This window comes from Scyliorhinus canicula, chromosome 5, assembly GCF_902713615.1.
Source record: "Scyliorhinus canicula chromosome 5, sScyCan1.1, whole genome shotgun sequence".
Lineage (NCBI taxonomy): Eukaryota > Metazoa > Chordata > Chondrichthyes > Carcharhiniformes > Scyliorhinidae > Scyliorhinus > Scyliorhinus canicula.
This window is the reverse complement of record NC_052150.1, coordinates 142891631-142919611: the sequence shown is the minus strand read 5'-3', so window position 1 is coordinate 142919611 and position 27981 is coordinate 142891631. Positions and strand designations below refer to the sequence as shown.

General features: G+C 45.7%; 1 protein-coding gene across 4 annotated transcripts in view; it reads right to left on the bottom strand.

Moving 5' to 3' along the window:
* ezh2 (enhancer of zeste 2 polycomb repressive complex 2 subunit) overlaps positions 1-27981 on the bottom strand; it is a 126408-nt gene that overhangs the window by 30864 nt on the left and 67563 nt on the right. For all 4 annotated transcript variants that reach the window (XR_005460723.1, XM_038797779.1, XM_038797781.1 and 1 more), the window contains 3 exons: positions 19444-19535; positions 16564-16804; positions 1280-1446 (listed from right to left, as the gene is read on the bottom strand). Coding sequence is in view for 3 of the 4 variants with exons in the window: in XM_038797779.1 (XP_038653707.1) it covers positions 1280-1446; positions 16564-16804; positions 19444-19535 (500 nt within the window). In the remaining variant the exon portion in view is untranslated. The remainder of the gene's footprint in view (positions 1-1279; positions 1447-16563; positions 16805-19443; positions 19536-27981) is intronic.

Genomic DNA, 27981 nt, shown 5'->3' with positions numbered 1-27981 from the left:
TGAGGCCACAATCAGATCAACCATGGTCTTATATACCTCAATTAGATCTGATCTCATTTTTGTGAACTCAAAAAAAGAGTATAGGCCTAAACTGCTCAATCTTTCTTCATAAGACAGACCCCTCATCTCTGGAATTAATCGAGTGAACCTCCTCCGAACTGCCTCTAATGCAACAACATCCTCCTCAAATAAGGGTGCCAAAACTGCACACAGTATTCCAGGTGCAGTCTTACCAATGCCTTGTCTAGTTGCTGCAACATTTTATACTCTATTCCTTCAGCTACAAAAGGCCAAAATTCCATTTATCTTCCTTAACACCTGCTGCACCATGTAGAGATAAGATTGTTTTTCTTGTCATTAACTTTGAACATTTCTAGTTTATATTGTAATTAAAATTGGATTTGTAAACAAAAAAATCAAAAACAAAGGACAGCACGATGGCACAGTGATTAGCACTGCAGTCTCACAGCGCTGAGGTCCCAGGTTTGATCCCGGCTCTGGGTCACTGCCCGTGTGGAGTTTGCACATTCTCCCCTTGTTTGCGTGGGTTTTGTCCCCCACAACAAGATATGTAAGGTAGGTGGAGTGGAGGCGCTAAATTGCCCCTTAATTGGAAAAAATAAATTGGGTACTCTAAATTTATTTATTTTTAAAGTCAAAAACAAAATAATCAAAAACCGTCCAAAGATGTGCAGGTTAGGAGGATTGGCCATGCTAAATTGCCCCTTGGTGTCCAACGGTCAGGTGGGATTATGGGTTTGCAGGGGGTGGGCCTATGTAGGGTGCTCATTCAGAGGCTCGGTGCAGACGCGATAGCCCAAGTGGCCTCCTTCTGCACTGTGGAGATTCTATTCTTCTATTCTATCACAGGGTGAGGGACTGCCCTACTCCTGTTCCAAGTTCTTGTGTATAGGTCATACCAAATTGTATTTGCCGTTGATTCATGTTAAAGTTACAAATTGTGAAGTCTTGTCTGGCAATTTCTTCATTCAGGGTAGTTCGGTAAATTTGTTTATTTCCCATGGGTACAGCCCTCACACATGAAACTCCAATACAGTTTAAATCTATTTTAAAATACAATCCGATCTATTATCAATTGTTGTAGACATTGTGGAAACTGTTAAATTTCTGCAAGGCACACATTGGATCATATTCAGACCAAGAAATAGAATTTGTCTTTTTCATTTTACAGACCTCATTCATCTGTGGGAATATTTTACATGCACAGAATAATTTTATCTTGTTTTATTTACATTTTTAATAAATTATTGATTTTTACCTGTCTACATGTTTTTGTTCCCAATAACTTGGCAATAGCACAGAAGTTATTGTAGTAAGTGCCATGTAGAACTCGGAACAGTGAGGCTTCAGCTCCACTCCACTCCACATCCGAAAGGTCAGATGTCAGTTTCATCTTCACAGGGGTTTGACATCTGGAGTTTGCCTCTGAATAAAATAAGAGTTTATAATCAGCAAAAGGTTCATCTCTCACAATCGAACGAAAGGTGAGAAAAAAAACATACATAATAGCCATTTAAAATGTTGAGGCAAGGTAGGCAACGGTTAAAGAAATGCTCAAAAATTTTTATCTACTTCTACTGATGAACATGTAGTAAATGAAATTTGAGGCTGTAATTAATTAAGCTACTTATTTTGAGGAGGTACATAGTGTATTTCCACATCATAATTTCTATGCAACAAGTGGACAAATGTAGATACGATCAGCACAAGCTTCATGGGCCTTAATAATCATTATGGTAGAAACAGAACATATTAATTACAAAATTAGAAAGTTTAGAGTGCACATTTGAAGTCCGGCGAGAAGGCGATCCAAGAAGCTTGAACTCAGTCTGAGCATTACTCTCTGGACACAACCACAGTTCACATTGCCAAAACAGGCACCCTGGTAATTAGAATAGAACATAGAACAGTACAGCACAGAACAGGCCCTTCGGCCCTCAATGTTGTGCCGAGCCATGATCACCCTACTCAAACCCACGTACCCACCCTATAACCGTAACCCAACAACCCCCCCTTAACCTTACTTTTATTAGGACACTACGGGCAATTTAGCATGGCCAATCCACCTAACCCGCACATCTTTGGACTGTGGGAGGAAACCGGAGCACTCGGAGGAAACCCACGCACACAGGGGGAGGACGTGCAGACTCCACACAGACAGTGACCCAGCCGGGAATATAATGCCATTATTATTCAAACATAAATGTTACAAGTGGCATAATTACTGCTATAATCACAAGATTTTCTTTAAAAGTCCAAAAGGCAGCAAAACAAAATACCAGAATAAAATGCTTATATGGACTGAAGTGTGATCCAAAAGAGCAACCAGTGGCGAGACATAGCACCAGAATAAATATGATTTCTAAATGAATATGCAATGCTATTTTTCTCATGAGCCATTATTCAAATATGATTCCCTAGAGTTACTACACTATGGTCAAAGATTGGCAGCCCTGTTAAAAATCCTGAGTTTCAACATATTCAGGAAATACAGAGTTCATTGTGGTGATAAATAGTTAGGCTTGATGTATCTGGAGTGATCAGCTTCCCCAATTCCTGGGAAATTTCTACAGTGAGGAGAAAACCCAGAATCAGTGTAGATGGACCTGCGAGCCTATCTGTAGTTACTGAGTGAGGAAGGGATTGCTACTAAGATAAAACAGTGACATTAATCAAAACAAAAGCCTAAGGAAAACCAGGGTGGGGGGGGGGGGGAGAAGAAGAAATGGAGATGCCAGTGGTTGGTCAGTGAGAAAAATATCAGCAACACCATTTTAATTACTTGCATGTCATGCACCATCTATCGTCTCATTGTTTGCCTTAACCTGGGTTTTGCTTGGTCCCTGAGAGGGCTATTTAGCAAGTCCCACTTCTACCAGTTCCCCATCTCCTTCTTTTCCTTACAAACGTTTTAGATAATTATTCAATTTCCTTTTCCAATCCAGATTGCAGCCTTCACCACAGTCCCAGGCAATGCATTCTGAGATCCGAACCAACTACTGTAAAAACATTCTGCACATTTCACCCAAAATCAGTATCCTTTTGACCGTTCCACAAATTGGAAGTTTTATTCAGACCTGTCATGATTCTATCATATCTCCTCTCACCTTTCTCTTCACCAAGAACAGTCCCAAGCTTTGCCACTCTATTCATGTAGCTAAAGTCTCCAATCTCCAGAAATATTTGAGTAAATCCTTTCTGCACTCTTTCCAATGTCTTGGTATCCTTCCCAAATACAACGCCAGAATTGAACACTACTTCAGTGGAGGCTAAACCAGTGTTCGATAAAAGTTCTGCATAGCTTCTTTGCTTTTGCACTCCATGTCTCTATTTCTAAAGACCAGAATACCGAATGTCTTATTAGCAGCTTGCTCAGCCTGTCCTAACACCTTCATCAATTTGTGATCATGTACCCTTGGATCCCTCTGCTCTTGCTATAGTATTGTACTTCTAGTTTACCTTGCTTTTTCTCATTCTTCCAACCAAAATACATCGCTTCATACTTCTCTATCAAGTTTCAACTTCCATGTGTCCACCCTTTTCACCAGTCTACATTCTCTTACTACCCCCCACAGTTCAGAATAATTCCAGGTTTTCTCTCCCATGCATATTTTGAAATCGTGCCCCACACTTCCAAGTTTACGGTTGAGAACCCAAGTCATAAAAAAAACAGTGGTCCTATACTGATCCCTGTGGAACCCCACTATATACAGCTTCCTCCAGTCTGCAAACCAACCATTCACTACTAGTACGTCCTGCCACTCAACCAATTTTGCATCTATACTACCTTTGCCCCTTTTAATCCATGGGTTTCAGTATTCCTGACAAGTCTGTTATGTAATACTTTATCAAACATCGGTTGGAAGTCAACACACACTATATTAACCTTCTGATACTTTAATTTGACACGGTCAAAGATTGGCTTGCCATTCAGAGGAACGGCTGTTTGATTGTTTTTTCTAAATTTTGAGATTCAGTATGATCTATGTTGGTAGTTCCTTGCCATCTTCATATTGTTATGGAGTTAGGCATTCAATTTAGGCAAGTAATCTTACAGACAGCTCTGTTGTTATAAACCTTTAATGGGACAGCATCTTTTGATTGGCTGTAGCCCTCTTTGATGCCAGAGGTTGAACACTGGATGTCATCTCTAGTTTAGGGGTTAGTATACAAGTAGAGTACAGTAGTCCCCCTTTATAACGCGGGTGTTGGGGTCCAAGACAGCCACCCGCGTTGCAACCGAGCCGCGGATATCCACGATGGGGGTTTTAAATTTATTTAAAAATCTATGCTAGCGCTTCCCATTGAGAGTCTACGGGGGGCGGGGGGAGAGGTCAGACCCCCGTAGACTCATAATGGGAAGCGCTAGCATAGATTTTTAAATAAATTTAAAACCCCCATCGTGGATCTAATTAAAACAGTGTCAATTTCAGCGGACGGCTCGCTTTGATCCGGAGAGGGAAGCTGCTCTCTCACTGAAACAATCAGCCGGCCGCTGAAATTGACACTGCCGGCTGCTCTCTCCCTCCAATCCAACTTTTAAGTTTTAATGTTTCTGATTGGAGGGAGAGAGCAGCCGGCAGTGTCAATTTCAGCGGCCGGCTGATTGTTTCAGTGAGAGAGCAGCTTCCCTCTCCGGATCAAAGTGAGCCGGCCGCTGAAATTGACACTGCCGGCTGATTGGAGGGAGAGAGCAGAGAACACAGGAGGAGGTCATACGGGCCTCTGCAAGACCAGCATGGTCTCACATCGCCCCTCCCCTCTGTAGTTGGGGTTCAGGCTGTGGCTGCTGGGGTACAGGCTGTGGCTGCTGGGGTACAGGCTGTGGCTGCTGGGGTACAGGCTGTGGCTGCTGGGGTACAGGCTGTGGCTGCTGGGGTAACAGGCTGTGGCTGCTGGGGTAACAGGCTGTGGCTGCTGGGCTTACAGGCTGTGGCTGCTGGGCTTCAGGCTGTGGCTGCTGGGCTTCAGGCTGTGGCTGCTGGGCTTCAGGCTGTGGCTGCTGGGCTTCAGGCTGTGGCTGCTGGGCTTCAGGCTGTGGCTGCTGGGCTTCAGGCTGTGGCTGCTGGGCTTCAGGCTGTGGCTGCTGGGCTTCAGGCTGTGGCTGCTGGGCTTCAGGCTGTGGCTGCTGGGCTTCAGGCTGTGGCTGCTGGGCTTCAGGCTGTGGCTGCTGGGCTTCAGGCTGTGGCTGCTGGGCTTCAGGCTGTGGCTGCTGGGCTTCAGGCTGTGGCTGCTGGGCTTCAGGCTGTGGCTGCTGGGCTTCAGGCTGTGGCTGCTGGGCTTCAGGCTGTGGCTGCTGAGGTACAGGCTGTGGCTTCTGGGGTACTGTGGCTGCTGGGGTTCAGGCTGTGGCTACTGGGGTACAGGCCGTGGCTGCTGGGGTGCAGGCTGGGGCTGCTGGGGTACTGATTGGAGGGAGAGAGCAGCCGGCAGTGTCAATTTCAGCGGCCGGCTGATTGTTTCAGTGAGAGAGCAGCTTCCCTCTCCGGATCAAAGTGAGCCGGCCGCTGAAATTGACACTGCCGGCTGCTCTCTCCCTCCAATCAGCCGGCAGTGTCAATTTCAGCGGCCGGCTGATTGTTTCAGTGAGAGAGCAGCTTCCCTCTCCGGATCAAAGTGAGCCGGCCGCTGAAATTGACACAACTGACAGTTGGGGTCCATAAGCCCCCCGCGGTATATCGCGAACCGCGGTATTGCGGAGCACGGTATAAAGGGGGACTACTGTATTTCAAGCTCCTAGCAACCACCTGAAGATCTGCAAGAGTCGAGGTATAGCAATGTCTAACAGAGCTTTCAGTTAGGCGTGTGCTGTGCCGAGCAATGTTTAGCGAAGTCAAAAGTGAGGGGCATCTTCATCATATGTATTGAGGTGGGAAGAAAGGCTCTCTGTGATTCACTTTTTACTGTTCATTCTCTCATTCAATAAGATTACGACCTGTAACTTCCTTGGAGTGGCATTCAGCTGCAAATTTCCACATCATATCAACTTGCGTGTTTAAATTGTAATGCACCCATCTAACCCAACCATCCTGACTCAGGCCAGATGAGAATGAAGCAGTGAAGCTGCAGTGCACCTTGTAGATGATGCACACTGTGTTAGTGATCGAAGTAGTGAATGTTTACAGCAGCGAATGGATGGTCGAGCTGGGTGCTTTGCCCTGAGATTTTTGAACCGCAAGTGTTTTTAGAGCTACGTTCATCCAGGCAAGCGGAGAATATTCCACCATAGGCCTGACTAGTGCCTTGTCAATAATGGGCAGGCTTTAGGGACTCGGGAGGAGAGTTATTCAATGCAGAATTCCCAGCCTCTGGCCTCCTTTGTAGCCAAAGTATTTATATGGCTGGTCCTGTTCATTTTCTGGTAAATGTTAACTCCCAGGATATTGACGGTGGGAGTGGTGGCTCAAGACATACACTGGAGGCTTCCAGTAGTTAACAAAGAGGTGTATTGATAAAAGGCAAGGCGCGAAAATAACAGGCACAGAACACAATAGAACAAGTCTAAATGCTTCAACTCCAGAATCTACACTGCCGTCCTGCTCAGAGAACCCCATTCAAACTCCCTATTGGCCGGGGTTCATGTGCTCCCACACAATTGGCCTAGAGCTGATCACATGATCAGTGGTCCCACATCGCCCCCTTCAAGTATCTACTTACAACTACCCCAACAATATACAGAAGTTACAAATGATATAAGAGACCACGGGGGTGGGAGGGATGCGAAGAGTCCATCAAAGGTGTTCCCAATACTGGTGGGACTTAGACAACTCCTCAAAGAACAAAGAAAAGTACAGCACAGGAACAGGCCCTTCGACCCACCAAGCCTGCGCCTACCATGCTGCCCGACTAAACTAAAATCTTCTGCACTTCCGGGGTCCGTATCATAAGAACATAAGAACTAGGAGCAGGAGTAGGCCATCTGGCCCCTCGAGCCTGCTCCGCCATTCAATTAGATCATGGCTGATCTTTTGTGGACTCAGCTCCACTTTCCGGCCCGAAAGGGAATCTATTCCCTTCATAATTTTAAATGTTTCTATAAGATCCCCCCTCATCCTTCTAAATTCCAATGAGTACAGTCCCAGTCTACTCAACCTCTCCTCATAATCCAACCCCTTCAGCTCTGGGATTAGTTGGATCCAGTTGGATTTCGGCGGGAGCTGGGATACTTCAGCTGGGGTTGCAGTCAGTTGGATTTCGGCGGGAACTGGGATACTTCAGCTGGTGAGTAGATTTGTCAATTTCAATTGCAGCAGCCAGCCATTGGATACCGGCAGGGGCTGAGCCTATCGGGAGGTGAGTGGTAAGTTTAAATTACTTACCTTTGCAGGGGTTGCAGTCAGTTGGATTTCGGCGGGAGCTGGGATACTTCAGCTGGTGAGTAGATTTGTCAATTTCAATTGCAGCAGCCAGCCATTGGATACCGGCAGGGGCTGAGCCTATCGGGAGGTGAGTGGTAAGTTTAAATTACTTACCTTTGCAGGGAACAGGAAGTTTGTCCCGTGGACTTCTGGGAAGGTTTACCCCTCCCTAGTTAATAAATTCTGGTGGAGAGGAAACCCGAGACACTACACGTGTAGTGTCTCCCACCCGCCCTCCTCCTCTAACCTAATAATAAGACCCATTGGGGTGAGCAGGTGAGTGCCATATTACATTATTATTTCTCTTTTTCTTATTTGTTAACCAGCACTAGGTTGGAAAAGACTATAGCAGAGGTCTCCAAGTTTTTTTAACTGAAATTTATACAAAGTAATAAATTAATTAACTAATCAGAGATGGCTGGGCAGGTGATGTGCTGTAGCTGTATGATGTGGGAGCTGGCTGTTCCCCTTGTGAATGGCAATGACCACATCTGCAGCAAGTGTTGGTTGCTGGAAGATCTCCGGCTCAGAATTGATGATCTGGAGTCTGAGCTTCAAACACTGCGGCACATCCGGGAGGGGGAGAGTTACCTGGACACTTTGTTTCAGGAGGCAGTCACACCTGGGAGATTAAGTAATTCACATTCAGTAACTGATCAGGGACATCAGAGTGTGACTGTAAGTGAGGCAGGCAGAGGGAACCTGAGTTCAGGAGTGCAGGAGCCTCAGCCCTTGACCTTGTCCAACAGGTATGAGACTCTTGCTCCCTGTATGGATGAGGAAAGGGGCTCTGGACAGGATGAGCCAACTGACCACGGTACCATGGTGCAGAAGGCCATTCAAGAGGGGGGAGTAAAAAGACAAGTAGTTGTTATAGGGGATTCTATAATTAGGGGGACAGATAGTATCCTATGCAAGCCGGATCGGGAGTCTCGCATGGTGTGTTGCCTGCCCGGTGCCAGGGTGCGGGACATCTCTGACCGGCTTGAAAGGATACTGGAGCGGGAGGGGGAGGATCCAGTTGTTGTGGTCCACGTTGGGACTAACAACATAGGTAAAGCTAGGGTGGAGGACCTGTTCGGGGACTATCAAGCACTAGGAAGAAAATTGAAGTACAGGTCCTCAAGGGTCATAATCTCTGGATTACTGCCCGAGCCACGTGCCAATTGGCATAGGGATAGGAAAATTAGGGAAGTAAACACGTGGCTACGGGATTGGTGTGGGAAAGAGGGATTCCACTTCATGGGACATTGGCATCAGTTTTGGAACCGGGGGGATCTGTACCGTTGGGACGGTCTCCACCTGAACCGATCTGGAACCAGTGTTCTAGCGAAGAGGATAAATAGGGTGGTCAGTAGGACTTTAAACTTCTGAGTTGGGGGGAAGGGAAAGTGAAAGCGACAGGGAGCAGGGAGTTAAATGGCAAGATACGCAGGAGGATAACATGTAGGCAGGTGGATTTAAGCTTGAGGCAGACTAGGAATGCAACAAAAAGGAAGGATAACTTTGGACATCTTAGGACTTCCAATATCTGTACTGATAAGAAAGTTAACATTAAGGCACTTTACCTGAATGCTCGTAGCATTTGTAACAAAGTAGATGAACTAATGGCACAGATCATCGTGAATGATTATGATGTGGTAGGCATCACAGAGACATGGCTGCAGGGGGTTCAGGACTGGCAGTTAAACATCCAAGGATATACAACCTATCGAAAAGACAGGGAGGTGGGCCGAGGGGGTGGGGTTGCCTTGTTAGTTAAGAACAAAATTAAATCTATGGCACTAAACGACATAGGGTCGGATGATGTGGAGTCTGTGTGGGTAGAATTGAGGAACCACAAAGGCAAAAAAACCATAATGGGAGTTATGTACAGACCGCCTAACAGTGGTCAGGACCAGGGGCGCAACATGTACCGGGAAATAGAAAAGGCATGTCAGAAAGGCAAGGTCACAGTGATCATGGGGGACTTCAATATGCAGGTGGATTGGGTAAATAATGTAGCCAGTGGATCCAAAGAAAAGGAATTCATGGAATGCTTACAAGATGGCTTTTTGGAACAGCTTGTCATGGAGCCCACAAGGGAGCAGGCTATTCTGGACCTAGTGCTATGTAATGAACCAGACTTTATTAAAGATCTTAAAGTAAGGGAACACTTAGGAAGCAGCGATCATAATATGGTTGAGTTCAGTCTGCAGTTTGAAAGAGAGAAGGCAAAATCGGATGTAATGGTGTTACAGTTAAATAAAGGTAATTACGAGGGCATGAGAGAGGAACTGGTGAAAATCAACTGGAAGCAGACCCTAGCAGGGAAGACAGTAGAGCAAAAATGGCAGGAGTTTGTATGCATAATTGAGGACACTGTACAGAGGTTCATCCCCAAGAAAAGAAAGATTATCCAGGGAGGGATTAGACAGCCATGGCTGACAAAGGAGGTCAGGAAATGTATCAAAGAAAAAGAGAGATCCTATAAAGTGGCCAAAAGCACCGGGAAATCAGAAGATTGGGAAGGCTACAAAAACAAACAGAGGTTAACAAAGAGACAAATAAGGAAGGAGAGGATCAAATATGAAGGCAGGCTAGCCAGTAATATAAGAAATGATAGTAAAAGTTTCTTTCAATACATAAGAAACAAACGTCAGGCCAAAGTAGACATTGGGCCAATTCAAACTGATTCTGGAAGGCTAGTGATGGGAGATGAGGAAATGGCTGGAGAACTTAATAAGTACTTTGCGTCTGTCTTCACAGTGGAAGACGTTAGTAATATCCCAAAAATTATAAAGGGTCAGGGGGCTGAGTTGAGTATGGTTGCCATTACAAAAGAGATGGTGCTAAAAAAGCTAAAAGGTCTTAAAATTGACAAATCTCCTGGCCCCGATGGGCTACATCCTAGAGTTCTGAGGGAGGTGGCTGAAGAAATAGCGGAAGCGTTGGTTGAGATCTTTCAAAAATCACTGGAGTCAGGGAAAGTCCCGGACGATTGGAAGATCGCTGTTGTAACCCCCTTGTTCAATAAAGGATCAAGACAAAAGATGGAAAATTATAGGCCAATTAGCCTAACCTCGGTTGTTGGTAAAATTCTAGAATCGATCGTTAAGGATGAGATTTCTAATTTCTTGGAAGAGCAGGGTCGGATTAGAACAAGTCAACATGGATTTAGTAAGGGGAGGTCGTGCCTGACGAACCTGTTAGAATTCTTTGAGGAGGTGACAAGTAGGTTAGACCAGGGAAACCCAGTGGATGTGGTCTATCTGGATTTCCAAAAGGCCTTTGATAAGGTGCCACACAGGAGGCTGCTGAGTAAGGTGAGGGCCCATGGTGTTCGAGGTGAGCTACTGGCATGGGTTGAGAATTGGCTGTCTGACAGAAGGCAGAGAGTTGGGATAAAAGGTTCTTTTTCGGAATGGCAGCCGGTGACCAGCGGTGTCCCACAGGGTTCAGTGTTGGGGCCGCAGCTGTTCACCATATATATTAATGATCTGGATGAAGGGACTGGGGGCATTCTAGCGAAGTTTGCTGATGATACGAAGTTAGGTGGTCAGGCAGGTAGTGCTGAGGAAGTGGGGAGGCTGCAGAAGAATCTAGACAGTTTGGGAGAGTGGTGCAGGAAATGGCTGATGCATTTCAACGTGAGAAAATGTGAGGTCTTGCACTTTGGAAAAAAGAATCCAAGCATAGACTACTTTCTAAACGGTGAGAAAATTCATAATGCCAAAGTACAAAGGGATCTGGGAGTGCTAGTCGAGGATTCCCTAAAGGTAAACATGCAGGTTGAATCCGTGATTAAGAAAGCGAATGCTATGTTGTCATTTATCTCAAGAGGGTTGGAATATAAAAGCAGCGATGTGCTACTGAGCCTTTATAAGGCTCTGGTTAGGCCCCATTTGGAGTACTGTGTCCAGTTTTGGGCCCCACATCTCAGGAAGGACATACTGGCACTGGAGCGTGTCCAGCGGAGATTCACACGGATGATCCCTGGAATGGCGGGTCTAGCATATGAGGAACGGCTGGCGTTCCTGGGATTGTATTCATTGGAGTTCAGAAGGTTAAGGGGAGATCTAATAGAAACTTACAAGATAATACATGGCTTAGAAAGGATGGACGCAAAGAAACTGTTTCCGTTAGGCGAGGAGTCGAGGACCCGTGGGCACAGCCTTAGAATTAGAGGGGGTAAATTCAAAACAGAAATGCGGAGACATTTCTTCAGCCAGAGAGTGGTGGGCCTGTGGAATTCATTGCCGCAGAGTGCAGTGGAGGCCGGGACGCTAAATGGCTTCAAGGCAGAGATAGATAAATTCTTGATGTCGCGAGGAATTAAGGGCTATGGGGAGAATGCTGGGAGGTGGAGTTGAAATGCCCATCAGCCATGATTGAATGGCGGAGTGGACTCGATGGGCCGAATGGCCTTACTTCCACTCCTATGTCTTATGGTCTTATGGTCTTATTAACCTAGTGAATCTCCTCTGCACACCCTCCAGCGCCAGTACGTCCTTTCTCAAGTAAGGAGACCAAAACTGAACACAATACTCCAGGTGTGGCCGCACTAACACCTTATACAATTGCAACATAACCTCCCTAGTCTTAAACTCCATCCCTCTAGCAATGAAGGACAAAATTCCATTTGCCTTCTTAATCACCTGTTGCACCTGTAAACCAACCTTCTGTGACTCATGCACTAGCACACCCAAGTCTCTCTGAACAGCGGCATGCTTTAATATTTTATCGTTTAAATAATAATCCCGTTTGCTGTTATTCCTACCAAAATGGATAACCTCACATTTGTCAACATTGTATTCCATCTGCCAGACCCGAGCCCATTCACTTAACCTATCCAAATCCCTCTGCAGACTTCCAGTATCCTCTGCACTTTTCGCTTTACCACTCATCTTAGTGTCATCTGCAAACTTGGACACATTGCCCTTGGTCCCCAACTCCAAATCATCAATGTAAATTGTGAACAATTGTGGGCCCAACACGGATCCCTGAGGGACACCACTAGCTACTGATTGCCAACCAGAGAAACACCCATTTATCCCAACTCTTTGCTTTCTATTAATTAACCAATCCTCTATCCATGCTACTACTTTACCCTTAATACCATGCATCTTTATCTTATGCAGCAACCTTTTGTCTGGCACCTTGTCAAAGGCTTTCTGGAAATCCAGATATACCACATCCATTGGCTCCCCGTTATCTACTGCACTGGTAATGTCCTCAAAAAATTCCACTAAATTAGTTAGGCATGACCTGCCTTTTACGAACCCATGCTGCGTCTGCCCAATGGGACAATTTCTATCCAGATGCCTCGCAATTTCTTCCTTGATGATAGATTCCAGCATCTTCCCTATTACCGAAGTTAAACTCATTGGCCTATAATTTCCTGCTTTCTGCCTACCTCCTTTTTTAAACAGTGGCGTCACGTTTGCTAATTTCCAATCCACCGGGACCACCCCAGAGTCTAGTGAATTTTGGTAAATTATCACTAGTGCATCTGCAATTTCCCTAGCCATCTCTTTTAGCACTCTGGGATGCATTCCATCAGGGCCAGGAGACTTGTCTACCTTTAGCCCCATTAGCTTGCCCATCACTCCCTCCTTAGTGATAACAATCCTCTCAAGGTCCTCACCCGTCATAGCCTCATTTCTATCAGTCGCTGGCATGTTATTTATGTCTTCCACTGTGAAGACCGACCCAAAACACCTGTTCAGTTCCTCAGCCATTTCCTCATTTCCCATTATTAAAACTCCCTTCTCATCCTCTAAAGGACCAATATTTACCTTAGCCACTCTTTTTTGTCTTATATATTTGTAAAAACTTTTACTGTCTGTTTTTATATTCTGAGCAAGTTTACTCTCATACTCTATCTTACTCTTCTTTATAGCTTTTTTAGTAGCTTTCTGTTGCCCCCTAAAGATTTCCCAGTCCTCTAATCTCCCAGCAATCTTTGCCACTTTATATGCTTTTTCCTTCAATTTGATACTCTCCCTTATTTCCTTAGATATCCACGGTCGATTTTCCCTCTTTCTTCCGTCCTTCCTTTTTGTTGGTATAAACCTTTGCTGAGCACTGTGAAAAATCGCTTGGAAGGTTCTCCACTGTTCCTCAACTGTTCCATCATAAAGTCTTAGCTCCCAGTCTACCTTAGCTAGTTCTTCTCTCATCCCCTTGTAATCTCCTTTGTTTAAACACAAAACACTAGTATTTGATTTTACTTTCTCACCCTCCATCTGTATTTTAAATTCCACCATATTGTGATCGCTCCTTCCGAGAGGATCCCTAACTATGAGATCATGAATCAATCCTGTCTCATTACACAGGACAAGATCTAGGACCACTTGTTCCCTCGTAGGTTCCATTACATACTGTTCTAGGAAACTATCGCGGATACATTCTATAAACTCCTCCTCACAGTTGCCTTGACCGACCTGGTTAAACCAATCGACATGTAGATTAAAATCCCCCATGATAACTGCTGTACCATTTCTACATGCATCAGTTATTTCTTTGTTTATTGCCTGCCCCACCATCACGTTACTATTTGGTGGCCGATAGACTACTCCTATCAGTGACTTTTTCGCCTTACTATTCCTGATTTCCACCCAAATGGATTCAACCTTATCCTCCATAGCACCGATGTCATCCCTTACTATTGCCCGGATGTCATCCTTAAATAACAGAGCAACACCACCTCCCTTACCATCCACTCTGTCCTTCCGAATAGTTTGATACCCTCGGATATTTAACTCCCAGTCGTGACCATCCTTTAACCATGTTTCAGTAATGGCCACTAAATTATAGTCATTTACGATGATTTGTGCCACCAACTCATTTACTTTATTCCGAATACTACGAGCATTCAGGTAAAGTACACTTATGTTGGTTTTTTTACCTCTGTTTTGAATCTTAACATCTCCAGTTTTATTCCTTTTGTTATTACTGGGCCTATTCACTGTGCTCCCCTCAGTCACTGTACCTTGTACTGTCGCCCTTATGGATTTCTGACTATGTCTTCTCTGCCTTGCAGTTTTCCCCTTACTTCCTTTTGTTTCTGTCCCTGTTTTACTACCTTCCAACTTCCAGCATTGGTTCCCACCCCCCTGCCACATTAGTTTATCCCTCAATTCCCATCCTATTCATGTATTTGTCAAGATGCCCCTTAAATGTCACTATAGTCCCTGCTTCCACCACATCCTCTGGCAGCGAGTTCCAGGCACCCACTACCCTGTGTAAAAAAAAAAAACTTGCCTCGTACATCTCCTCTAAACCTTGCCCCGCGCACCTCAAACCTATGCCCTCTAGTAATTGACCCCTCTATCCTGGGAAAAAGTCTCTGACTATCCAATCTGTCTATGCGCCTCATAATTTTGTAGACCTCTATCAGGTCACCCCTCAACCTCCTTCGCTCCAGAGAGAACAAACCAAGTTTATTCAACCTTTCCTCAGAGCTAATGCCCTCCATACCAGGCAACATCCTGGTAAATCTCTTCTGCACCCTCTCTAAAGCCTCCACATCGTTCTGTTAGTGTGACGACCAGAATTGAACACTATACTCCAAGTGTGGCCTAACTAAGGTTCTCAGGTGGCTGACGTGCTTTCGGATGGTCTTCCCATTGAAGTTTACCACATACGACACCAGCCCTGGCTGGGCCACAAACCAATCCCACTAATCAAGGCGGAGCTGAAGTGAAAGTACAGGCCAAAACCAGGTCGCTGACCCAGAACAACCTGTCACCGTTCTTTCCTGACCACCTACCCTTCTGGGAGGCATGACATGCCACCACCCTCCCTGCCAAATTTGGAAACACAAGAATCAACTGGGTTCTCAACTGACAGTCCATGAGAGGCTCAGCCGCTGTGACCCCCGTGGTGGAGTGAGGGGTTGAGTTCCATAGCAACAAATAATTAGCCAACCACTGGTCAAGTACTTTATCAGATTGCTTTCTCATGACATTCTCGAAGATCTGAACAGCCCTCTCAACCAATCTGTTAGATGCTGGGTGATATGGGGCTGTCCTCATGAGTCGTATGCCATTTGCTTGTGCAAAAACCTGGAAATCATCACCAGCAAGAGGGGTGACATTGTCCAATAAGATGGATTCAGGAAGTCCACGAATGGCAAACACTCTGCACAAGACATCTAACGTGGCCGCCAAGGTAGTGGTCCCCACCTCTTGAATCAAGACTAAAAACATCTTGCCCATAAAAGGGTCTGCAAAGTCAAGGCGGACGGGTTCACGAGCAACCTGGTCATTCCCAAGGATGAAGAGTGGTGGACTGCAGCAAACCCTGCTGCACCCGTGATCCCCATAGAATCACGTCATCCTCACAGAACAACTCGTCCTGGCGGGTGAAGTAGGAACTTACTTGCGCATATTTCTTGGAGTGCCACCTAGTCTGTATCATTCTTTTTACCTTTAAGAGGATGGGTCTTTTTGGATATAGTTTCAGATATGTGCGGCAGACACTGGCAGAGTGTCCAGGAAGTTCAAAGCCAGTATAATCCTATGGGGTACTGGTGGCGGTGGCATGCTCTTTGCAGGTGGTTTAATACATCCACATTGGCAATTTGCATGGCAAGCCAGTGCTGGAAAGGATAATTGTAGGCCGCGAGCAGCAAGGCCCAACGGTGCCCGCAACGAGCGTAATGTCATGGGGCAATGGTTAGATCCTCTCTTGGTGGAGATGTTTATTGCCTGGCACTTGTGGCATGAATGTTACTTGCCACTTGTCAGCCCAAGCCTGGATATTGTCCAAGTCTTGCTGCATTTGGACATAGGCTGCTTCAGTATCTGAGGAATTGCTTGCAAACATCCCCACTTCTGACTTTACGATGGAAGGAAGGTCATTGTTAAAGTAGCTGAAATGGTGGGGCCTAGGACACTATGAGGAACTCCTGCAGTGATATCCTGGAGCTGTAATGATTGGCCTCCAACCACCACAACCTGTGTGCCAGGTGGCCAGGTAAAATTCCAACCAGTGGTGAGTTTTCCTCCTGATTCCCATTGACTCCAGTTTTACTAGATTGCAATCGCCTTGCAACCATGCTGCAAAAATAAAAATCTAATTTAGCTCAAAATTTTTAATTTCTGGCATATTTAATCACCTTTTCTCTTTCCTAATGCTTAACTAGGCCCACCCAAAAAAAATGTTTTCTATACAATTGACAAATAGTTCCTTTTCTTACCAGAAGAACTTGTGGTATCATCCTTTTTGTCCTCTTCATCTTTGTCATTTATCTCGCCTGCAGTGTCTGTCCCAGCCTCTCGGTCACTGTCTGTATCTTTAGCCTCAGATTGGTTTATTGTTGGTGTACTGGGTCGACTTGAGCTATTTGGATGTCGTCCTCTACGACGTCCACCTGGACGCTTAGGTGGTGTTTTTATTCGCTCAGCTGTCAAAGCCACTGCAAAATCCTTTGCTCCATCCTAAAACAATGTAAGCATAACACAGATTGAGGCTGATTTGTTTGTGTCACTGAGGATCAGAAATGCACTAACAAATTATTTTATTAACCTTTGTTCCTTTAAAAGATAAAAAACACCTCAAGATGTTTCGCAAACAGAAAAAGATACAACACTCTAACTAACAGGGGGTTAGATTAATCAATTCCTTTTACAAATGGTTTTGCTTTGATCACATTCATCCATAAAGTTTTTTTTTCAATTAGGCCATTGCAACAGACATTGGTTAAAAACATAGTCCAGGCAGAGAACTTTCAAGGCAGTCCTCTATAGTAGCCAAACATTTATCTTATCATTATGGAGATACAAGTTTTGAAGTTAACTTTAAAAAATATAATTTGCTTCAATATTAAAATATTATAAGATGCCACAGCCAGTCCTTCGGCAAGAAAGCATTTAACTTGAGGGGAGCCAACATTAAACATACCACACTGTAAAGGTAAACAGACAGCCGTTAGAAATAGGCCAAGTTGCATATCCCAGGAACCAACAGACTTTCAACTAGTTTTACAAAAAGCAAGCTTGGAGTAGAAATAAAATTATTCAAAGGGACACACACACAGTGAAGAGACTTCATGGACTATGTTAACCAGGAGATAGCTGATATAAGGTCACTACAATGGTATGTGTTTGTCCAGATTTAAGTGACATCTTGGCCAATGAATTCCTGTAAATAGTACTTTTATTTAGAGTACCCAATCATTTTTGTTTCCAATTAAGGTGCAATTTAGCATGAGCAATCCACATCTTTGGATTGTGGGGGTGAAACCCATGCAGACACGGGGAAAATGTGCTATCTCCACATAGACTATTACCCGGGGCCGGGATCGAACTCGGGTCCTCAGCGCCATAGACTTAAATTTGTTTTAACGGCTGAAGTTCCATTCTATCTGGGTCAGCACCCCATCCCTTGGAAATCCTAGTTTCCAATACCGCTTGAGGGCAAAACAATGCACTAATTTGTAAACGATGATAAAATCTGGAGGTTCCTTGTTGAAACACCTTTTATATGTTCATACATTGGAATCATACAATATTTAGCCTGTTAAATCAATTAAGGGGCTGGGGGGCAGGGTTTAATCTTGATTAATAAGGGGATCAGGGGTTTATGGGGAGAAGGCAGAAGAATGGGGATGAGGAAATATCAGCCACGGTTGAATGACGGAGCAGACTCGATGGGCCAAGTGGCCTAATTCTGCTCCCGTGTCTTATGGTTTGCATCAATTCAGGCAACATAGTGGCACACTGCGCCTCACAGCACCAGGTACCTGGATTCAATTCCGTGGGTGACTGTGTGGAGTTTACACATCTTCCACTGCCTGCGTAGGTTTTCTTGGGCACTCCGATTTCCTCCCGCAGTCCAAGGATGTGCAAGTTAGGTGGATTGGTCATACTAAAATTACCCCTTAGTGTCCAACAGTTAGATGGGGATAGGGCGAGGAGTGGGCCCAGATAGGATGTTCATTCAGAGGCCTGGTGCAGACTTGATGGGCCGAATGACCTCCCTATGTACTTTAGGGATACTGTAGGGATTCTATGATTGTCATCGATGTGATCTTTGGATTCTAGAAGTATTTACGGACAAAGGTGCGACTTGCTTGGATAACCATGGGCAGAATTGATCATTCACACTGATCGGAAGATACTCCCTCGAGTGCGTCAGGAAGTGTTTGAAAATTGAAATTGAAAGGAAATAGCATTTTTGAGTATTGACTATTGACTGAAATTCATGGGAGCATGATATTTGTATGTCATCAGGGGTATAATAAATAGTTAAAAGAATACAGAGTTTTGAGCCTTGAGCATTATATCCCAAATGTATGGGTTCAGCTTAGACTCTTGCAAACTGCGGGCTCACTTAGATATACAGTAGTCCCCCGTTATACCGCGCTCCGCAATACCGCGGTTCGCGATATACGGCGGGGGGGCTTATGGACCCCAACTGTCAGCTTCCCTCTCCGGATCAAAGTGAGCCGGCCGCTGAAATTGACACTGGCGGCTGATTGGAGGGAGAGAGCAGCCGGCAGTGTCAATTTCAGCGGCCGGCTCACTTTGATCCGGAGAGGGAAGCTGCTCTCTCACTGAAACAATCAGCCGGCCGCTGAAATTGACACTGCCAGCTGCTCTCTCCCTCCAATCCAACTTTAAGTTTTAATCTTTCTGATTGGAGGGAGAGAGCAGCCGGCAGTGTCAACTTCAGCGGCCGGCTGATTGTTTCATTGAGAGAGCAGCTTCCCTCTCCGGATCAAAGTGAGCCGGCCACTGAAATTGACACTGCCGGCTGCTCTCTCCCTCCAATCCAACTTTTAAGTTGCTAAAAATGCAGCAGTGCTTGTTTTAATTAGATCCACGATGGGGGTTTTAAATTTATTTAAAAATCTATGCTAGCGCTTCCCATTGTGAGACTACGGGGGTCTGACCTCTCCCCCCGCCCCCCGTAGACTCAAAATGGGAATCCCTAGTATAGATTTTTAAATAAATTTAAAACCCCCATCGTGGATATCCGCGGCTCGGATGCAACGTGGGTGGCTGTCTTGGACCCCAACACCCGCGTTATAAAGGGGGACTACTATAATACTGATTGGGGTGGAAAAGTCTCCTACCAGAAACAAACAGCAGTCTGGTCCACATTGTTCTGTCTCCGCTCTGGTTTCAGGGGTTTTGCGTTTGTACGTATTAGGAGTAGCATGAAAAGCTGCATAAAAAACAAATTCAGCACCAAGAATTCCTCGAGAAGTTTGTAATACAGCTAATCAATACCAAAATACAGTTCAGAATAGGAAGGCTAAACCGAACAAAAATCAGACAAACTTTTACCTACATTGGCACTACCACTTAGAATTTTTAGCAGGCAGGTCAGCTGCCCCTCTTTCTCAAAGCTTTTTTTCTCATAAAATTTATTAATAATAAATTACTAGATTATTTTCTGCTACCTACCAAAAACAAAACAAACAGATGTGGAATGATAGTGGCAAGGAAGAGCTATGATTTAAAACAAGATTCATCTGAGCTGAGCTCTTAATTTACAGCTTTTACTATACAATACTTCAAGGGATAAGACGAAGCCTTTCAGGACAGATCAGGAAAAAAATTAATTAGACTGAGTTAATAGAAAATGATTACAATTTTGCTGAAAAGAGAGACATGTAGCTGAAAACCTTCATCTTTCACCGGTGACACAAGTGGTATTTTTCACTAGCGGGACACTGGCATCAGTCCATAAAAATGTTTTGCCTATCCTACCATTGAGAAACACGGAATTTCACCAATTGTGTAATGCCAGATACGTACGGTTATACATCCCAACGGTTGGCTGATGGAATAAATATCATGGGTGGAATTCTCCGACCCCCGTAGGGTCAGGGAATCGCCTGGGGCCGGCGTAAATCCCGCCCCCGCCGGAATTCTCCGCCACCAGGGAATCGGCGGGGGCGGGTATCGCCCCCCCCACGGTGATTCTCCGGCCCGCGATGGACCGAAGTCCCGCTGCTGTCAGGCCTCTCCCGCCGACGTGGCTTAAACCATCTCTGTACCGGCGGGAGCAGGCGGCACGAGCGGGCCCCAGGGGGTGCCCCCACGGTGGCCTGGCCCGCGATCGGGCCCCACCGATCGGCAGGCGTGCCTGTGCCGTGGGGGCACTCTTTTTCCTCTGCTGCCACCATGGCCTCCACCATGGCTAATAACTACACTAACCACAAATCTAAGATAATCGGTCAAGCTTGAAATGTGGCTTATTTTCATTCACTTGAAGCCACATATATTCATACATAGGGTCCAAGTCTCTGCAAGCAAAAGGAATGCGTTAAAACCGTGCGCTTTTCTTGAATTACACATTAGCTTAGTGTATCTCTAGATCTCCATTGCAAAGTAAGTGTCAATCATTCAATTTACTAACCAACCAAACAGCACCCGTTTCTCATGTTGTATATTGTTGGGATAAGCTTGAAATTTGACATTACTACATTCGTCCTGATGAGTGCAAGGCGAAAAGCTTCAGCAACGAATCTCTCTTTTCAGCAATAATCAAGAAATTAATTTAATAAATTGAATCGGAGTTAAATATCTGTTGAAATAAATACACTAATAGGCATGACACTAGCAGAATCTACATGACAATATCAGAGACAGGACTGCTATATGTGGTATGCATTATGTGGGCCTGCCTGGACACACATCGTGCAGGTTTAATACATACCGTATATACTCGCGTAACATGCGACTTTTGAGCACCTAATTTGAAGCCTAAATTTCGGGGGTCGCATGATACGCGAGGTACAAAAATCGCGGGTGTGAAATGCTGGTCAAGATAAGTCACATAGCATCCAGCTGGCTTTACTAGCGTCGTTCAGCCACTTGCCGTTTCCATTCATAAAAACATGAATGGAAACGTCAAGTGGCTGAACATCTTCCCATCAGAATGCTGTGGTCAAATCTGAAGAGTAGTATTCTGATGGAAAGATGGGAAGAGTGGATTCTGCTGTGAAAGCTGTTCGCGATTCGAACAGCTTTCCAGCTGGCTTTACTAGCGTCGTTCAGCCACTTGCCGTTTCCATTCATAAAAACATGAATGGAAACGTCAAGTGGCTGAACATCTTCCCATCAGAATACTACTCTTCAGATTTTGACCACAAAATCTGAGCTTCATCCCAGTTTGACTTCATGAAGCGTGTAAACTCCTCACTACTGAACAGGGGCCATCATCAGTGACTAATATCTTTGAGATGCCATGGGTATTGAATGAGAACCGTAGCTTCTCAATGGTGGCCTTTAAAGTAGTGGGTGACATTCTATGCATGTCTATTAATTTGGAAAGGGCGCCCACTATCAGCAAGAATATTGAGCCTCAAAAAGGTCTGGCAAAAGGGCACTCTCAAGGCCAGCCCGGCCATTCCCATGGGTGGAGGGGTGTGAATGGCAGGGGCTTATGGCACATGGTGCACTGTTGGACCAGCTGCTCAATGTCACCATCCCGGCCTGGCCACCATATTTGGCTCCTAGCTAGCATTTTCATCTTCGACGACCGTGGGTGACCATTTTGTGTGGATCTAGAAGTATGGCCTGTTTGCCTCAACTTGGAATCACAACTCAATCTCCCACTGGAGGTTGCGGTCCTCCAAGCTGAGCTCTTGCTGCCTGGTCTCAAAACAGGCAGCACCTTGGGTAGTTTCCCATGCTGATCCCCATGTAAGATGACATTTAACTTCACCAAGACTGGGTCCTTCTGTGTCCAATCAAGAATTGTGCATCAATGATCAGCAAGGTATCCATTAAAAAAATGTTTTAAATAATTTTAGAGTAGCCAGATACATTTTTTTTCCAATTAAGGGGCAATTTAGTGTGGCCAATCCACTTAGCCTGCACATCTTTGGGTTGTGGGGGCAAAACCCATGCAAACACAGGGAGAATGAGGAAACTCCGCACGGAGCGACCCACAGCCAGGATCGAACCTGGTACCTCGGTGCCGTGAGGCAGCAGTGTTAACCACTGCACCACCGTGCTGCCTGGTATCCATGAAATTTAAGATCGATACAACCTCGACAGTGTGATGGAGGTATAGGGAAGCAGGGCATATTGGCAACAGGAGCTGGCTAAGATCTTTCACGTTTGCAATCTGCCTGCACGTTTGCAATCTGCCTCCACTAACAGTAGAGCCCCAAAGCCGTATCCGGGCAGATGCTATTGCCATTAATTGCATTGTCCTCTTTAACAAACTGAGCAATGGGCTTGTGGTCCGTTGTAAATGGTGAAGCAACATCCATTAACATACTGGTGAAATTTCTTCACTGCAAAGACGACAGGCTTTTTTCTCAATCAGAGCATAGTCGCATTCTGCAGTGGCCAAAGTCAAGATGTGTAGTCTATTGGTCTCTCCGTTCTGCCAGCCAAGAGGTGGTATAACACCACCTGGTTTCCATATGGTGGGGTATCACAAGTGAGCAAAAGGGACTTTGAGGGGTGGTTGTACATCAGCAATCCTGATGACAAGTTCAGTATCGCATGCAGCTGTGCAAGAATGCTGATGGGATAAGTTTCCTGTAATAATTCACGATTCCCATGAACGACCACAATTCGGTCACGTTCTCAGGCCTGGGGGCTGGTTTAATTGCTCGCACCTTCTCTTCTATGGGGTGCAATCGGTTTTGGTCGACACGGCACCCCAAGTATGTGACTTTGTGTGTGTAAAAAACATTGTCCTCTCTTTAGGTGGATAGCTGTCCTGGAAAACCAGCAGGCGACCTCCTCGAACTTGCTCAGGTACTTCTTTTTGGTGGCTCCAGTGACTAGGATATCATCCAAGTAAACGGCCACTCGCAGTTGTTCTTTAGAGCAGTGGTTTTCAAACTTTTTTTCTGGGCACCCATTTTTAGTTGATCGGGCACGCATGCACCGTGCAGCTGAATTTTTTTTATCTGTTCCTGGCAATTTTTAAGGCCGCTCGCAGCCGGCATTATTAAAAGCCGGCTGCTGCGGGTGGATTTGCGCGATCGGGAGCGCCGCAACGGACGGCTCCGCCACCCACCCGCGTGTCATGCCCCCGAGTTTGACAATGCCTGCTTTAGAAGATGTCCTCCATGACTCTCTGGAAAATAACGCGAGCCAATGACACCCAAATGTTCATAGAGGCCTCTGTAGGTATTAATGATCTCAAATTTTCTGGAAACCACACCTAGCTTCAACTGAGGTTTACTTGATCCATGTCAAGTTTAAGGAAAAAAAAAGTGTCCTTCAGCCAGCTTTGCTAGAGGCCCTTTATTTGCAGCATTAGGCATCTTTCCAATGAGAGGCCTGGTTCACTGTTGGCTTGTAATTCCCATACAAGGCGGACAGTTTTATCTGGTTTCAGTACCGGGCTACAGGCGCTGCCTAATCTGAAAATTGTACCGGTCGGATGATTCCTAAGCTTTCCAAGCGGTTTAGTTCAGCAATACGCAGGGAACTGGGCAGGCCCTGGAGTTCTTTGGTTGGGTCTCGGGGTGTGTGTGAATCCTGGGCACAATACCGTTGATCTAGGTACTTCCCCAAGACTTTGTATAGTCCCCCAGTGCCCATCCTGAAAATTCACTGCCATCCCAACAGAGCCCCTGCAACCAATCCTGGTCCAGCAGACCCGGACTAGGCCCCCATGCTATTATCAAGTGCAGCCTGACAGACCACTGTCCATAGGCAATTGGGGTCATTGTTGCACCCACGATGGAAAGTGGTTCCCCAATGTACAGTGCCAACCTCATCTCGGTGTCCCTCAAGTTCAAACACTGGACTCCGTCCGGATCTTTTCGAACGTCTGCTGTCCAATCGCCGAGACAGCAGCCCCATGTCCAGTTCCATTAAGAGTGGGTGACCATTCACCTGAACGGTGGACTTTGACGGGGGCAACCCGTGGCGCGGCAATGTAATTGAACTGCATCTTCATCAGGTCGCTCTAGGTAGAGGATCCTGACTCTAGGCGGTCGCATTCTTCGACCACGGTGATGCACTTGCTGGCTGCCGTCACGTTGCTGGTCCCTGCGGTTTCTATGGATACAGATGCTGCACCTGAGCCCTCTTCCAGTGGCTCAGGGAAGATATCTCACCTGGCTGCAGCGGCCCTCGGCTAACGGGCCTGGCCCCGACTGTGTTCAGGAAAGGGCTGGGTGCCAAAGATTTTGTTCCTAGGGGGAGTTTCTTGGCTGGGTTGGGAAAGGAGGGGGTATCTGACGCTATTCACCTCCATCGTGGACGTATCCTGGAACTCCTGGATTCCCATCTCTGCATCATCCCGAGAAAGGGAGATCTCAATTGCCCTTTTTAGGTCCAAAAATTTGCCTAGCAACTTCCACTGGGTTGCTATGTCGTTAACTCCACACACAAGAGAAAGGAGATACAGAGCTTCCCAGTAGAGCCGGCTTCCACATTGCTGGGGGAGGTGCTGACGACAGGGGGACTGGAGAAGGGGGTAGTATCGGCGGTTTCCGGGTCTATTTTGGAGGAGGAGAAGGCGCCGCTAGAAGGGATCAAGGCAAAGTGGGAGGAAGAATCGGGAGAAGATATGGAGGAGGGGTTCTGGTGTGAGGTGCTCTGGAGGGTGAACGCCTCTGCCTCGTGTGCACGGTTGGGGCTGATACAGCTGATGGTGGTGTAGAGTGCACCTTACAAGGGCGAGGATGAACCGGCTCTTTGAGGGGGTTAAAGACGTGTGTGAATGTTGCCGGGGTGGGGAGACGCAAACCACGTTCATATGTTTTGGTCCTGTCCAAATCTGGAGGATTCCTGGAAGGAAGTGTTTAGGGTAATCTCTAAAGTGGTGCACGTGAAACTTGACCCAGGCCCTTGGGGGGGGTGTCATATTCCATATTCGGGGTGCCGGACCAGTCGAGGTTGGAAACGGGCGTTAGGGTGGAGATCAACCTCTTCATCCTGTGCCCTGCCGTGGTGGAGGGGACTTGCTGGATTTAACTCTTGAAAAGGTCAAATTTGAACTGAGGGGAAGGATGGAGGGGGTTCTACAATTCATGGGCGTTATTCATTATGCACTTTAGAGAATTGGATCACATCGAACATTAGGGGGGTTGGGGGAAGAGGTGCTGTATGTGTTAATGGTGACTATGGGTGATTCCTGATTCCTTTTTGTCATTTGTTTATGTTAACATGCGGGCCAATGTTTGGTGTTTGGTGAGAGGATGAGATCTTGTTATTGATACGGGGATTGACATTACATTCATTACTGATTATTGTTGGTTGGGAGAAAATGTGAAAAAGGAGAATAAATAATATATTTTTTTAAAACTCCACACACAAGACGGTCTCATAACATCTCCGGTAGGGATTGCCCGGAATTACAGTGCTCTGCTAGATTTTGTACGCGTGACAGAAACCCGGTAATATACTCCCCCGGGGTTCTCTTGGCCATATTGAATTGGTGTCTATGGACAATGACCGAAAGCTCAAGGTCACAGTGCTTCATTACGAGCGCCACCAATTCATCTAATGTCTTGGAATCTGGGGCTGAAGGGTAGTTTAGGCTCTTTACAACACTGAAAATGGGAGCCCTATAAGCAGTCGAAAGAATCACCTTTTGGCAGTCCTCCACAGTAATGGTGTTCTTCAGTATTCGCTTACTACTTTAATTCCAATAACACAGATTAGATCCGCTAAGACAACGGATCCAAAAAAATTCCTCCACCTGTTATAACCCCCCACGAGAACGACCCGATGATCTCCCAGAGGGGCTTGTGAAATATGAGCTCACCCACTGAGGGGGCGGGGCCCAACTGCACTGAAAGAAAATGGCGTATAGGCCCCACATAACGAGTCCAGTTTCCCACACTAGCATAGCATCTACCAAAGAGCAGCATTTTTGAAACATTGCTAACCTGGCTCCTCTGTGTTTCGATGCAGCCATGGTCTGAGTGTCCAACAGCGCTGTCTGTATTTCAGTTTTATCCTAATTGCCAATATTGCCGTCAACTAGACATACTCAGCAACATTTGGGAGGTACCGTAATCAATGAGGAGCCCCGAAAGCCAAGTCAAAAGTAGTTTATTTTGTACTCTCAGTTAGGAAATACAGCAACTAAGTCGATACTCCTATTTGGGATGCCGGCTCCCTCTTGGGCCAACTTATATTTTGAGGGATTAATGAGCCCTGCTGTTGGGTCCCCGCCCTTGTGGGTGAGCTTGTATTCCATGAACCCCACAGAGAGAGCATCGGGTCGTTCTCGTGGAGGTTATAACAGGAAGGAATTTTTCTGGAACTTGTTTAAGCGGGTGCAATCTGTGTGCTACTGGAATTAAAGTAGTAGTAAGCGAATACTGAAGAATCATATTGGACAAAGATTTCTCTCTCCGCAAATACTGCCAGATCTGCTACACATTCCTAGTCCTTTGTTTTTGTTTCTGATCTCCAAAATCTCATACAAAAGGTTACAGCATAGGAGACCATTCTGCCCATCTTGTCCATGCCAGCCCGAGGACACCCTGGTGCCCTTTCTAATCACACCTCGTTGCACCCAGTCAATAACCCTGTATCTTACAACACAGGTTCAGATACAGGTACTTGTTAAAAGGGGTTTAGGATCTCCGCCTCCATCACCAACTTGGGCAGCGAATTCTAGACTCCAACTACCCTCTGCTGCATTTTGCTTTTATATAACTAATGCGGAAGACTGGCTGACCACTGGTAGACCAGGTACGAAGTGATATGCTAGGGTAGAAAGCTGATCACCTTTAAACTAGATCTGTTCAATGCGTACACCTGTTTAGGTATCCATTATAGGGATATAAAGGGTGACACAATTTAGGGTTATGAACAACTGCAATACATTGGGAAACAAGTAAAAGTACAGAATCATTGAATGATTACAGAAGAGGTAGTCATTTGGCTGGTTATGTCCCTGCAAGAGAAACTCAGCCAGTCTCATTCCCCACCTTTCCTCCAATTTTTACCCAATGTATTTTTAAAAACCATAATTGAATCTGCCCCTCAGATCTGAACCCAACTCTCAGGCAATGCGCTCCAGATCTTAGCCACATACTGCTTAAAAAAGGTTTTTCCCACTGTCATTGTTGGTTCTGTCATTCACCTTAGCTTGGGGTCCTCTGGCTCTCACCCCTACTGCCAAAGGAACAATTTCTTCCGATCTACTCGTCTATCACATCTCAACCTTCTCTTCTCGAAGCAGAACATGAATTTCTATTTATGTAACCAAATTCCTCATGCCTCAAACCACTCAAATCTTTTCTACAGCTTTTCCAATGCCTTTCCATTCTTCCTAAAGTGTGGTGCCTAGAATGGACATTATAGCAAAGTAGAGGCTGAACCTATTTTTTAAAATTAAAACATCACTATAGCTTATTTGCTTTTATACTTTATGCCCCCTAGCTTAGGAGCCCACTTTACTGTCTCTTAACTTGACACTTAATTCACGAGAAGTGATTCTTGACTCCTTTCCCAACTGGAAAACGTCTAATCCCACAAACTGACTTTCAGTTGGTTACTCCAGATGTTATCCCTCTAGCAAAAGGAGACAAATTTTCCTCCTATATTTTAACCTTCACAACCTTGGTCTCTTCAGTTCCATGTACTCCTATCCACATTTTATGCTGTGAACAATGTAGGCTTTAAAACTGTGAGGTTATGCACTTTGGCAGGAAGAATGGAGGCAT